Source organism: Chinchilla lanigera, unplaced genomic scaffold (genome assembly GCF_000276665.1).
Source record: "Chinchilla lanigera isolate Chin_1 unplaced genomic scaffold, ChiLan1.0 scaffold00036, whole genome shotgun sequence".
In the NCBI taxonomy this organism is placed as follows: domain Eukaryota; kingdom Metazoa; phylum Chordata; class Mammalia; order Rodentia; family Chinchillidae; genus Chinchilla; species Chinchilla lanigera.
The window spans coordinates 8,140,660-8,153,528 of record NW_004955437.1 but is presented as its reverse complement, the minus strand read 5'-3'; the positions used below and the strand labels follow the sequence as shown (position 1 = coordinate 8,153,528).

General features: G+C 57.9%; 2 protein-coding genes across 2 annotated transcripts in view; both read left to right on the top strand.

Annotated features, from left to right (window-relative positions):
* The first annotated feature begins 484 nt into the window (after nt 1-484).
* Pgc (progastricsin (pepsinogen C)) lies at nt 485-11,006 on the top strand. Its single transcript, XM_005389695.2, has 9 exons — nt 485-2,248; nt 4,938-5,106; nt 5,390-5,507; nt 6,187-6,305; nt 6,983-7,182; nt 7,988-8,110; nt 8,758-8,905; nt 10,260-10,358; nt 10,716-11,006. The coding sequence occupies exons 1-9, from the start codon at nt 2,190-2,192 to the stop codon at nt 10,866-10,868; spliced, it is 1,188 nt and encodes a 395-aa protein (XP_005389752.2). The 5' UTR covers nt 485-2,189; the 3' UTR covers nt 10,869-11,006.
* A 1,521-nt stretch (nt 11,007-12,527) lies between these two features.
* Tfeb (transcription factor EB) overlaps nt 12,528-12,869 on the top strand; it is a 38,761-nt gene continuing 38,419 nt past the window's right edge. The window contains exon 1 of the mRNA XM_005389689.2: nt 12,528-12,763. The gene's annotated coding sequence lies outside the window, so the exon portion shown is untranslated. The remainder of the gene's footprint in view (nt 12,764-12,869) is intronic.

The window sequence follows — 12,869 nt, the reverse complement described above, 5'->3', positions numbered from 1 at the left end:
TGACTGAGCTCCTTCTAGAGACCAGACTTTGAATTTCTGTGCAGGTGAAGCTCAGAGAGAATGAGACAGAGGCTGAAGAGAGAGAGGGCCTGAGGTCCTTTCTGGCAGGGATCTCCCAAGAAATCACCTGGGGTACAGGGTAGGAATGTGAGGACTGCGATAACGGGGCGGGGTACAGCCAAGCCTCCTTCGAGAACCATCCTAAGAGCTCCACCCACTACTCATGATTTCTGGGACCCTGGGCCAGGCATAGGGGTACAGAATCTTGCTCTGTCCTCTGAAGGCTTCTAGTCTGCGGAAGGAAGCGCGATCCCCAGGAAGCAAGTGGACAGTGCAAGGCCTGTGCCATGGGTGGGACAGCAGGGCGTCCCGTGTCAGGGTAGAAGATGAACTTGGTTGAGAATCAGAGAGCCGGGCTTTTGGGGGCTCCTGTAGCAGGTAGCAGGTGGCCCTGGATGACTTCCAAGGTGTCCCCAGGCTCCGCAGATTCCTGACAAGTAGAAAGTGGGCATCTTAGATATGAGGGGTGGGGTGGTAGGGACAGTGGAAGAGAACTTGGGATGTCTAGGGCCCCTGAGGGGACTGCTCGAGTGGTCAGAAGGTCAGGTTAGGTGGGCAAAGGCTGCAGGTGCCTGGGCAGAGCAGGATGTGGCATGACTGTGGTCTGGGGACAGCTGGCCGGGTCCCTAGAAGTCCTGCGACTTAGGGGATTCTGTGAAAAACTCCAAGGATTCTATAACTTTGTTTTTCTTACTGTCCCAAGCTGGGGGTCCCCCAGCCCAGGGAAGACAGCTCTATCTTACCTCCCACCCCTTACCCCCAGAGTTCAGTGTGCTTCTGGGGACTGCAGAAACCTCACAGGCAGGGACCTCTCTCACTGTGCCAGGCCCAGGAACTTTGAGTCCTCCCTCCCTGCCCATCCTAGGGCCCGGGACCCTCCAGTGCTCTGGCTGGGCAGAGCTCTGGTGGTGGCGGGAGTAGCGAATCCCCCACTGCCAGAGGAGTGCAGCGGCTGGCAGGTCCGATCCTGGCTTTCTTCCTGGGGCCCCGAGGGAATGATAAATCTGGGTGCAGGCGAGAGATGGCACAGAAGGTCCTGGCGGGGCACTTTTTCCCCTTCCCCAAACCAGAGAGCATTGTTGGGCCAGGTTGGTGGCCCCCGTTCCAGGCTCCAGGTTACCCCAGGGGTTCAAAGCATGCAGCTGGGAAGCAGGATGGGGAAGGAAGTCGGGGGGGTGGAGGAGAGGGAGACGAGGTGACAGCACCTCCTTGGGTCTCTGCTCCATGCCTAACCGGGAGCCAGCATGGCTGACAGTGTGTATGTGCTGCACAAGGGCCTGGTTGGGACAGGGATCACTCCCAATACTGTCTGACCTTGAAAGTCCTGAAAGCGGCCCCAGATAATTCCAACTTCAGCCACTGCCCTCCGCCACCCCCGCGCCAGTGTACCCACACATTGCCGTCACCATCAGCACCACCCTCACCGCCACCACTGCTGTCACCACCGTCCCCAGGTGTCCCAAGGGCTCGGGGTGCTGGGGGCCAGGACCTGAGCCAGACCTGCGAGGGTGTCACCTATGGGCCAGTGGTTCTCTGTGACTTGGTCCCTCTTAGGCGACAACAGGCAATACCTAGAGATGTTTTTGGTTGTTGTACCTTGGGGGCTGCTCCTCGCATCTGGGGGGCTGGGGCCAGGGATGTGGCCCAGTGTCCCACAGCACACGGGACAGTGCCCAGGACAGAGCATCATCTGTCCCCAGATGTCGGATGGTCCATCACCCATCTCCCTGGCTCTGCCTATCTTTGCCTGGCCCTCGCCCCAGAATGCCCACATCACGGCTCCGAACGGTGGACGAGAAGTTCCTGGACGAGAAGCAATCTCTACTTCTCCGGCCTCCGGCCCCTTTGTTCCGCTTATCACTGTACCTCCTGGCCTCCGTTGCTTGAATTGAAAAGTCAATAAGATGAAAAGTCTATTGTGGCCACGCTCCAGAGGGAAAGACACACAGAAACCACTGATACTGGGGCCCTGCGGACCCCCCGGCGTGGGGTCACGCTTGCCCAGGACAGGGGCGGGGTCCGGGCTGGGGCCTGGGGTATAAAGGACTCAGAGGCGCCCAGGTCTGTACTCCACGGTCGCAGTGGAACTCAGGCGGCTTCTCCTCCTCGAGCAGCTGGGAACCAAGATCATGAAGTGGGTGATAGTGGCCTTGCTGTGCCTGCCACTCTCTGAGGCGACACAGATCAAGTAAGTCTGGGGCCTGGGCTAGTGCAGGAGCTGGGAAGGGAGCCCCAGCCCTCAGGGGGCAGCGGAGCCAGGGCCCGCAGCTCTGCACCGGTGTGTCTCTCCGGGACAGAAGGCTTCCTTCTCCGGGCTTGTGCAGGACCCAGCGGGTGGGGCGACACAGCCCGCCCTGCCATCAGGAAAGATCTAGCCAAGGGCCAGCACAGTGGGTCCCCCAGCTGAGGAAAAGAGGGACCCGAAACAGGGAGAGGAGAGAGGACGACTGCCCAAGCCACCCCTGAATGGTGACTGTGGTTTATCCTTATCTCTTTTTAGACAAGGAGCAAAATAATTCTTTCTAAAATGTTCATTTTGTATGTACGTGTGGTGGTGGGGACAGAATCCAGGGCTGTCACAATTTATTACATCCCAACCCCTTTTAAAATGTTTTGTTTCAAGATGGGGTCTCCCTAGGGCTGGGGATTTAGCTCAGTGGCATAGCGCCTGCCCGGCAAGCGCAAGGTTGTGAGTTCGATCCTCGGTACCGGAAAAAACAAAGCAAAACAAAAAAAAAGATGGGGTCTCCCTAAGTTGCCTAGGCTGGGCTCCATCTTGTGATCCTCCTGCCTCAGCCTCACAGAGGTGGGTGTGTGCCCCCCACAGAAACAAAAATTTCCTAGAGGCCCCAAATTGATTGGCAGATGCCCAACTTATGTAAGCAGAAACACAAGACCATGTGCATCTCCATACCCTGAGGTGTCAGGAGGACACTTGAGGTGGAGAGCTGGCATGACGGGGAACATCAGGAGGGCTCCCAGCCCACACCTGCCTGCTGTTCCACCATGGCCTTTGGTATCTGTGGGTTCTGCCTTCAGCCACACAATCAACCTTGGATTGAACTCTTAAAATAAAAATTGCATCTGTAATTTGATATGTACACACTTTGGGGGTCATTATTCCTAAACAATGTAGTGTCATGAGGATTTTTTTTTTTCTGTCTTTTGAGAAAGGATCTCGCTATGCAGTTCAGGCTGGCCTTGAGCTCGGTTTGTAGCCTAGTCTGGTCTCGAACTTGCAAGGATCCTCCTGCCTCAGCCTCCCGAGTGCTGGGATTACAGGCATGCGCCACCATGCCCGGCGAGGATTTTGTTTTGTTTTGTTTTACGGGTTTTTTTGAGACAGGGTCTCTTTATGTAGCCCAGGCTGGCCTCAAATTCACTTATGTAGCCAGGCTGGCCTCAGACTCATGGGGATCCTCCTGCCTCTTCCTCCCGAGTGCTGGGATTACAGGTGTGCTCCACCATGCCCGGCTAGCATCCAGATTTGGGTGCCTGTAGGGGCTCCTGGGACCCATGGACATCCAGGAAAGGTAGTGATTCCTTAGCTTAACAACTGGCTTTTGGCAGAAATACGGCCTGACAGGCAAACTTGGCAGAAGTGGCTGGTACCAAGCTGGTCACAGTCTTCGCAGCTTTCAGGAAGGGTTTAGCTGAAAGCTTCTGGAAAATGTGGGCGAATTCGGATGAAGGTGGGGAAAGAAGAGAAAGCAGCAGGAACTGTAGATCCTGGAGCAGCGCCGGTCATGCGCAGAGACCGGTGGGCAATGCAGCCACAGAGCTGCAGGGGGGCAGCCAAGGGGGACTGAGCTGTCGTGGGGTCAGGGGCAGAACCCATGACTCAGAGGCTCCAACTCTGGAGCTCCCAGGCCACCTGCCCAGGGGACCCAGTGTCCTGAGAAACGGAGCGATGGGCCCAGACCATGTGGTTAGCAGTAGAGATGGAGAGAGTGCTGTCTCCCTTGCTCCAGGCCCCGGTTATATTAGCTGGTGCCAGTGCCAGAGGACCACTGGAGCAAGGGGCAGCCTTTGGAGTGAACTTTGCCATTTTTGAGAACTGTTTTTTTTTTTTTTTTTTTTTTTGGTCTTTTTGAGACAGGGTTTTGCTATGCAGTTCAGGCTGGCCTTGAGCTTACTTTGTAGCCCAGGCTGGTCTCAAACTCAAAACAACCTTCCTGCCTCAGCCTCCTGAGTGCTGGGATTCCAGGTATGTGCCACTATGCCTGGCCTTGTTTTTTTTCTTTTAAATGCACTTTTCCCAGTAGTGGGGCATGGTGGCATAGGCTTGTAATCCGAGCACACAGGAGGCTGAGGCAGAAGGATTGCCATGAGTTTAAGGCCAACCTGAGCTACATAGTGAGACCCTGTCTCAAAAATAAAATAAAATAAAATAAACAAAAACAAACAAACAAACAAACCAAAAACACTTATCCTGAGCTGCAGGTGATGGTGCATGCCTGTAATCTCAGTCCTCAGGAAGCTGAGCCAGGAAGATTGCTGTAAATTGGAGGTCAGTAGAATACATGGCAAGACCCTGTCTCAAAAAAAGAAAAAGCATTTATCCTGAAAAAGCAGAATGTCCAAAATCCCTTCCAGGAAGCAATTTATAGGCTGTTGGAGAACAAGTGGATGCCTGGGATGGGGCGGGCGGGTACAGGAGAAGAACAGAGCTGTCTAAATCTTCTAAATCTTGGAACAAGCGCAGAGAAGAGCTTTGCAAGCAAGAGGAGAGGGGAAGAAAGAGAGAGCAGAGGGGGCAGAGAACAGCGTTAGGACAGAGGCAGAGACACCCAAGAAGAGGCTCGGCGGGGACAGTGGCAGGGAGGTGGCGGCCCGCGGTTGGAGATGGGATGCGCCCTGACACACTGCCACTACAGGATCCCCCTGAAGAAGCTCAAGTCTATCCGGGAGACCATGAGGGAGAAGGGCTTGCTGGGGGACTTCCTGAAGAACCACAAGCAGGAGCACGTCCGGAAGTTCTCCAGCAACGGCTTCGGCAACCTTGGTGACTTCAGCGTGCTGTTTGAGCCCATGTCCTACATGGATGTAAGTCCTCGCCCTCCCGGGGTGTCCCTGTCCTTGCCTTCCTACCCTGAGGCTTGTGGCCACTTCCCTCCCTGCCTGCGGGCCACTATGAAGGGCAGTCGGGGAGCTGTCCCCAGCTGCTCCAGCAGAGCAGCCCCTGGGGGCCACCCCAGGTCAGTGTGAGGGAGTCAGGCAAGATCGGACCTCTGTGGGCTGCGGGGTGGCCGTTCCCTCGGCTGTTCTGCCTGCGGAGCTGCCTGGGCTCTGGGTCCTTTGGGTGCTGACAGCCACCCACGGCCCCCAGGCTTCCTACTTTGGCGAGATCAGCCTTGGAACACCGCCGCAGAGCTTCCAGGTCCTGTTTGACACTGGCTCCTCCAACCTGTGGGTGCCATCCATCTACTGCAAGAGCCTGGCCTGCAGTGAGTACCCTGTGGGGGTGCTGGGGGGGGTCTCACCCCCAGGAGGACGGGGACTTGTGTGGATCAATATGGACTCCGGTGTGGATGCCGGCCACCTCACCCACGCTGGTGAAGCCGTTTAGTTCCTCTTAAGAGATTCCCACGCCACTCCATCGTGCCGCTTCTGCAGCGTCCCATTTTACGCCCCCCTGCTTACTTCCCCGAGTGTCACCAAAGGACAGGACAGCACTGGTCCTGCCCTGTCATGGCTTGGGAGACAGATGGTAGCCACTTCAGTGCTGGCCCCTGCAGGGCCTTGGGGTCTGTGTCCTGATATCTCTGGTGCAAGAGTCCCCTCCTCGGGCACAGCTTATGCTATGTGGGGACCCAGCTTCTTGGTGGACACAGGGTGGGGGCAAGGGGAACGCCTCAAGGCCCGTCCACCCCGTCGCGGTGTGCACAGTGGATGTGGCGTCTGCTGGGGTCAGGTTGCAGGCACGGAGTCCAGGCCACCCGGCCCCCAGGGAGGCCGCAGCCCAGGCGCCCCCGGCTCTGTCAGCTGGCCTGGTCCCTGATCCAGCCTGGGAGCCCTAGTTGCCCCCTTGACTTGGTAGCCCTGGAGGGGGTGCTAAGGGAGGAAGAGGGGACCCTGCAGGCCTGAGAGCGATGGAGCCTGAGCGCCATGCCCCGCTGCCCACAGCCACTCACCCGCGCTTCAATCCCAACGAGTCCTCCACCTACACCTCTGCCGGCCAGTCCTTTTCCCTGCAGTACGGCTCCGGCAGCCTCACCGGCTTATTCGGCTACGACACAATGACCGTGAGTGCAACAGGGGTGTGCGAGGCATGGGCCCTCGGGGAGCCTCTGAAATGCCGTGGACAGGAAGTCAGTATGATAAGGCCACGTCCAGGCCCCGCTGTCACACTCTGAGGGCCGCCCTGTGCCTGGCCCGGGGGACACTGTGAGGAACCAGATGACGTGGTCCTTCCAAAGCTTGAATCTGGGGAGTGCAGAGAGGAAGGAGATGGAGGCGTGGCACGGAGGCAGTCAGGGACGGCCTCTAGGAAGAGGGGGCTCTTGTCAGACCTGTCACAACAGGGCGGCTGCCGGGCGTGGTAGCACAACCTGTAATGGCAGCATTCAGGAGGCTGAGGCAGGAGGATGGAGAGTTTGAGTGTGGGCTGTACAGTGGGGCCTGTCTCAAGAAATAAACAAATGGGGCAAGGCTGTATACCCCCTGTGGTCCCAGCGCTCGGGAGGCTGAGTCAGGAGGATTGCTGTGAGTTTGGCCGGCCAGCTTTGGCTACATAGTGAGTTCAAGGCCAGCCTGGACTGCATAGTGAGACCCTGTCTCAAACAAACAAATAAACAAAAACAGGAGGGGGTGCATCAAGGAGGATGAAAAAAAGCCCTGGAAGGGGCTCTACCGGATGGGCTGGGGATGGTGGGTGCCATCGGACTTGTCATCTCCTCTGTCCTGTGTCCCCACCCCCCAGATCCAAGAAACTCAGGTCCCCAAGCAGGAGTTTGGCCTCAGTGAGCAAGAGCCAGGCAGCGCCTTTGTCTACGCCCAGTTCGAGGGCATCATGGGCCTGGGCTACCCCGCCCTGTCCGCAGGGGGCGCCACCACCGCTATGCAGGGTCTGCTGCGGGAGGGAGCCCTCTCCCAGAACCTCTTCAGCGTCTACCTGGGCAGGTGAGTGGCTGCCTGTGTCCCCAGCCCCCGACCCACACGCAGTCACTCTGCACAACTGAGGCGACCCAGCCTGGGCTTCTGAAGTGGCCCCACCCCACCCCCACACCGTCTCCGGCCACTCAACCACGGGAGAGTCTCCCACTTCCTCTGAACTTTGAGCCTGCTCTGGCTCCCAGCGCTCCTTGGGCCGGCTCCCGCGCCTGCCTCTCTGTGTGGTAATCTGCGGCGTCATCTCCTTTGATCTGTCCTCCCAGCCATCCTGGAGTCTCCAGGGCAAAGCCGGGGACTGAGTCCTCGCCGCACAGTCAGGCCTGGCCGCTCAGTGCCAAGGGACTCCCTTTCTTTCCTCCTTCTCAGAAGTAGCCACCTGCTAGGGCCCGCTGGCAGCCCGCGCTACGCCCCGCCTCGCTTCCTGCCGCTGCTCCTCACCTGGAGAAGCGCTGCCCGGGGCACCGGAGGGCGAAGCCTCTCCTGCCCTCCCACAACTCTCTGTCCCCTCCAGTTCCAGCACAGCAGTGACAGACTGGGTGGGGGGCCAGGTGACAAGTTCACCAGCAGCATGAATGACAGGCAGAGGAGGTGGGGTGGGACCCAAGGGTGAGCAGTGTCCCCCCCCCCACCGCTTCCCAGAGGCAGCACATTCAGGAGCCTGCGGCACTGGGGGCTCTGAGAGGGCTGCAGAGACAGCCCGGTCTGAGGGGGACACAGTCCACCCTTGGGGACCCCCTCTGAAGCCGGGAAGGAGCCCTGATTGCCAGCGTGTGACTGTCCCCCCTCTCTCTGACCACACTCCCTGTCCCCACAGCCAGCAGGGCTCTTCGGACGGGGGCGCGCTCATCCTGGGCGGCGTGGACGAGAGCCTGTACTCGGGGCAGATCTCCTGGACGCCGGTCACCCAGGAACTCTACTGGCAGATCGGCATTGAAGAGTGAGTCTGCGGTGGCCCAGGCCGTGGTCCCCCTCAGAGTGGGCATTGGCACGGCTGGGGGCGGGGAGCACAGAGGACGCAGAGGCCTGGCCTCCCGGTGCTCCAGCCGACCTCAGGGTGCCTCAGAGCCCAGCTCGGGCTGGAGGACAGGAGTGGGCAGGGGCGATGTGGTGCTGATGACACCGGCCCAAGTGAGAAGCTGCGAGTTGGGGGACTAATTTGTTCAAAGGTCTTATAATGAATCTGAGGCCCTGGCTTTCAGTGTTGCTAGGGCCTTCCTTGAAGCTTTTGTTTTCTGGGTTTTTGTGTTCTGTTTTATCTTGTCTTGGGAGACAGGGTCTCACTGTGTAGTAAGGCGGGCCTTGAACTTACTAGGTAGCCCAGGCTGACCTCAAACTTGAGGTGATCCTCCTGCCTCAGTCTCCTGAGGGCTGGGATGAGAATGAATGCCCCCATACCTGGCTCAGGAAACTTTTGAGAACTAACTGTAAGTGGCCTTGGTAGCCTTCAGGACAGTGTGAGGCAGGATCCTGGCTGCCCCAGCTGGGCCTGGCTCTGGGGCCCAGGGCTGGGGCTCCTTGGTGGTGGGACACACGCCCCACCGCCCTGACAGCTGGGCCTGAGGCTGCCGTCTGCTCTCCATTCAGATTCCTCGTTGACGGCACTGGGTCTGGCTGGTGCGCCCAAGGCTGCCAGGGCATTGTGGACACAGGTACCTCACTGCTCACCGTGCCCCAGCAGTACCTGAGCACCCTGATGCAGACCATAGGGGCCCAGGAGAACGAGTACGGAGAGGTGCGTCTGGGGCATGCCCCGTTCCCCAGGGAGGCAGCTCAGAGTCATTTGGGGTTTCTCCCGGGGACACAGAGCAGCCTCAGTCTTTGTGCTGGTGGTCCTGGGTGCCCATGGCTCTGGAGGTGGGGGACCTGGGACACCAAGCTCCCTGTTGGGGAGGTGTGCTCTAGTACCGGGGCACAAGAGGCTCCTGGCACGCAAGAATTTCCTCTGTGCTGAATGAATGCTTGCTGGGCTTTGGGATGAGGGCAAAGCGGCAGAAATGTGGGGCCCAGGAGGTGAGTGATGAGGGACACCCCTTAACACATCCCCCTTTACCTCCATAGGCCTACGCCTGTACCCTGAGCCCCACAGAGCATCCCCCCACTCCCTTAGTACATCCCCACCCACTTTAGAGGACCAGTGGACCACTTTCTTTGCAGATCTGTACTCTTTTTTGTCTTTTTGAGACAGGGTTTCACTATGCGGCCTAGGCTGGCCTTGAATTATCAGCAGTCTTCCTACCTCAGCCTCCTGAGTGCTGGGATGACAGGCAACACCATCACACCTGGCCAGATCTGTATTTAAAAAAAAATTTTTTTTTTTGTACCGGGAATTGAACTCAGGAACTTGTGCTTGCCAGGCAGGTACTGTGCTGCTGAGCTATATCTCTGGCCCCCATTTTTTTTTTTTTTTTTTAAAGATAGGGTCTTGCTATGTAGTTCAGGCTTCTCTTGAACTGACTATGTAGCTCAGGTTGGCTATTCTCCTGCTTCAGCCTCCTGAAGGCTAGGATTACAGGTGTGGGCCCCCAGGCCCAGCTCAGATCTGTACAGTATTTTTGTTTTGTTTTGTTTGTTTTTGAGACTGGGTCTCTCTATGTAGTCCAGCCTGGCCTTGAACTCACTATGTATCCGAGGCTGGCCTCAAACGCCAGTCCTTCTGCCTCAGTGTACACCACACTAGCTTCACATCTCCACTGTTTTCTTTTTAATTTTTTTCTTTTTTTATGGTACTGGGAATCCAACTCATGACCTCATGCTTGCAAGGCAGGTGCTTTTGCCACTGAGCTGTATCCCCGGCTCACGTTTGTACTTTTAAAGGACATTTGCAGAGAAAAGGCAATGATTCAGCCTCTCAGAGGGGAAATTCAGGAACATTTTGGGGTGGAGCAGATGCTCAGATCTCCCCTAATTCTACCCCTTCTACACAGCCCTGCAAGTGTGACCCAGGTTATCTATGTAGGACTGTCCTGGGAGCAACACCCTCCGTCCACAAGCGGCTTGGGGCTGGGCCGGGGCTGGGGTGCTGAGGCGGGCTTGGTGGGGGCTCCCTGGGGGTCTGTGAAGTGACCTGGGTCTGTTCCTCCCTGCAGTATTTTGTGAACTGTAACAGCGTCCAGAACCTCCCCACCCTGACCTTCGTCATCAGTGGTGTGCAGTTCCCTCTGCCACCCTCGGCCTACATCCTCAACGTGAGTCCTGGTCCCTGGGGGCCGAGCCACCAGCCTGGGCGGGGAGGAGGGTGCAGGTGAAATCCTGGGGGTTCAGAGAGGTTAAGTAACTGAGCCCAGCCGACCCAGCTCATCCGGGCGAAGCCAAAGTTCGCATCCAAGTTGGTCTGGCTCTTAGCTCGACCATCAGACTGAGCTGCTGCCAACCAGGAGCAGGAGGGGACCCGTGAGACGGCTCCTGTGTAGGGAGTGGCTCTGGCTGTCAGCTGGCCCGCAGGTCTCCCAGCTCGGAACTTGTTCCCCGACCCAGGGCTCAGGGCTGCACACTGCCTGTGCACGTGGCAGCCAGTGACCAAGAGCGGCCTTTCTGTTGAACAGGAAGACCAGTCCTGCATGGTGGGGCTCGAGTCCACCTACCTGTCCTCTGATAATGGCCAGCCCTTCTGGATCCTTGGGGACGTCTTCCTGAGGTCCTACTACTCCATCTACGACATGGGCAACAACAGAATGGGCTTTGCCCCTGCTGCCTAGACGAGCTGCCTGGACCCTGGACACCTTGCTCCTGGGGCCCCAGCTTGTGCGGCTTCCTTCTGTGCTCCCCTTCCTGGGTTCAGCTCCCCTTTGCTGGACCCTGGACTTTCTCTAATAATAAATAGTTTTCCATGTTGACCAGCGTGTTTTTTTTGGAAGGGAATTATGGGCTGGCAGGCATCCTGGTTCTGGGGACAAGGACGGGGCAAATCTTGCCGTCTCGCCTATGTGTGTGTGGCTGGGAGGTTCCCTGGCGGGTCACAGATTCTAGGAGAAATGGGCAGAGTGTGGGGAGAGGCCCTGTACGGCTCGGAGCTTGGAGTGTGCTCCCAGCTTCCCTGCAGAAAGGGAAGACGGGGTAATGGCATGGGGGGCTTGTGGTGGAAAAATGACCCCCACTTGACAGAAATGCCCTGCCCACCCATTCTACCAGACTCCGCCAGACTCCATCAGGACCATAGGTGTCCACCCCACACACGGGAGTCCATTTCCTCAGTATTAATCAGTTTTGGCTGGAATTTCGTGAATGATGCTATGTGCCTTTGTGTGTCTGGCACAGTCGTAGTAGGGTCCCTGAGGAGGAAAGATGTTTCCAGAAACGACTCGAAGGAGGGCTTCAGAAGGTCAGGGCTGAGGCAGGCTGATTGCACTTTGACCCAGACAACACCTAGGTCCAAGCACTTGTGTTTCAAGGCAGTCCAACTCTCAGCTATGGAGGAGGGAGACAGGGAGAGAAAGAGAGAGAGAGGGAGGGACTGATTGATTTGCATTCATGTGGAAATCTCTTGCTGTAACCAACTCAGCACGAGTCCTGCTTGGGTTCTCCTTAGGAGCGTCCTAGCAAAGCCTCAGAAACCTGGGGCAAAGTGCTGTGGAGAGAGAGAAAAGGAAGAGGAGAAGGAGCGGGAGAGGGAAGACCAAGCAGAGGCTCACAAAGCAAAGATGATGGCTTTGCACCCTTGACTTCCGACAGGGGGTGGTGACAAGAAAGGAGATGAGAAATATTCTGAACAGCAACATGGTGGCGGGGCACCAGGATGCTCTGCGTGTGTGTGTGTGGGTGTGTGTGTGTGTGTGTGAGTGAGAGAGAGAGAGAGAGAGAGAGAGAGAGAGAGACGGAAGACCCCACAGCAGGACCTGTGTGTGCGGGTGGCAGGCTCTATCTTGCACTTATATTTCACAGATCTCTTATGACCTCATATGCAGCGGCAGGGCTAAAGGGTAAGAGCTGGGTCCCGCACTTTTCTTCAAACCAGGGGAGAAACGGGTTTACCGCCTAGCGGTCTATGGCAACAGTACACCACCTCATTCCTCATACATTGCTGGAAAAACAAAGTATGCTGAGGCATACAAGCTCCTTCTTGGGGATCAGACAGCCACAGGAGATAACATAGAGTCGTAGTTCAGGACATTACTGAATGAGAAGAGACAAAACTTGTAAAAGAGCAGAAGCGGAACAGAACTTCTTAGTCGAAGGTTGAATCTCTGTAGCCCTTGGCCCATGGGGGGGACTACAAACCCCGGCGTGCCTAGCGCAGGGTGGAGAGGACTACACTTCCCTCCTCGCACCGCGGCAGGGGGCGGGACGGGCCGCTGGGCGGGTGCTGCCCTCTGCCGGGCGCGGCGGGAAGTAGGCGCGCAGTGACAGCCGGAGGCCGGGCGCCGGGCGCGGGGCTCGGTGACAGCAGAGGCGGCGGCGGGCGGGACGCAGGGAGCCGCGGCGCCGACAGCAGCGGGCAGGGTGTGCGGGAGGGGTGGGGCCTCTCCGGTGGCGCGTAGCCCCAGGAGCCCGGGAGCGGGCGGCGCGCGCAGTTTGCGGGCCGGGCACCCGAACTTGGGAGAAGTTGCCGGAACCGCGGGGCGCAGGCGGCGGACGGATTGACCTTCAGAGCGAGGTGAGCGGGCCGGGCCAGGGCGCGCGCCGGGCCCAGGACCCCCAACGCCGGGCGCGGCCACCACACGCGGCCCCGGAGACAGGTGGGGGGGTGCGAGTGGAGAGGG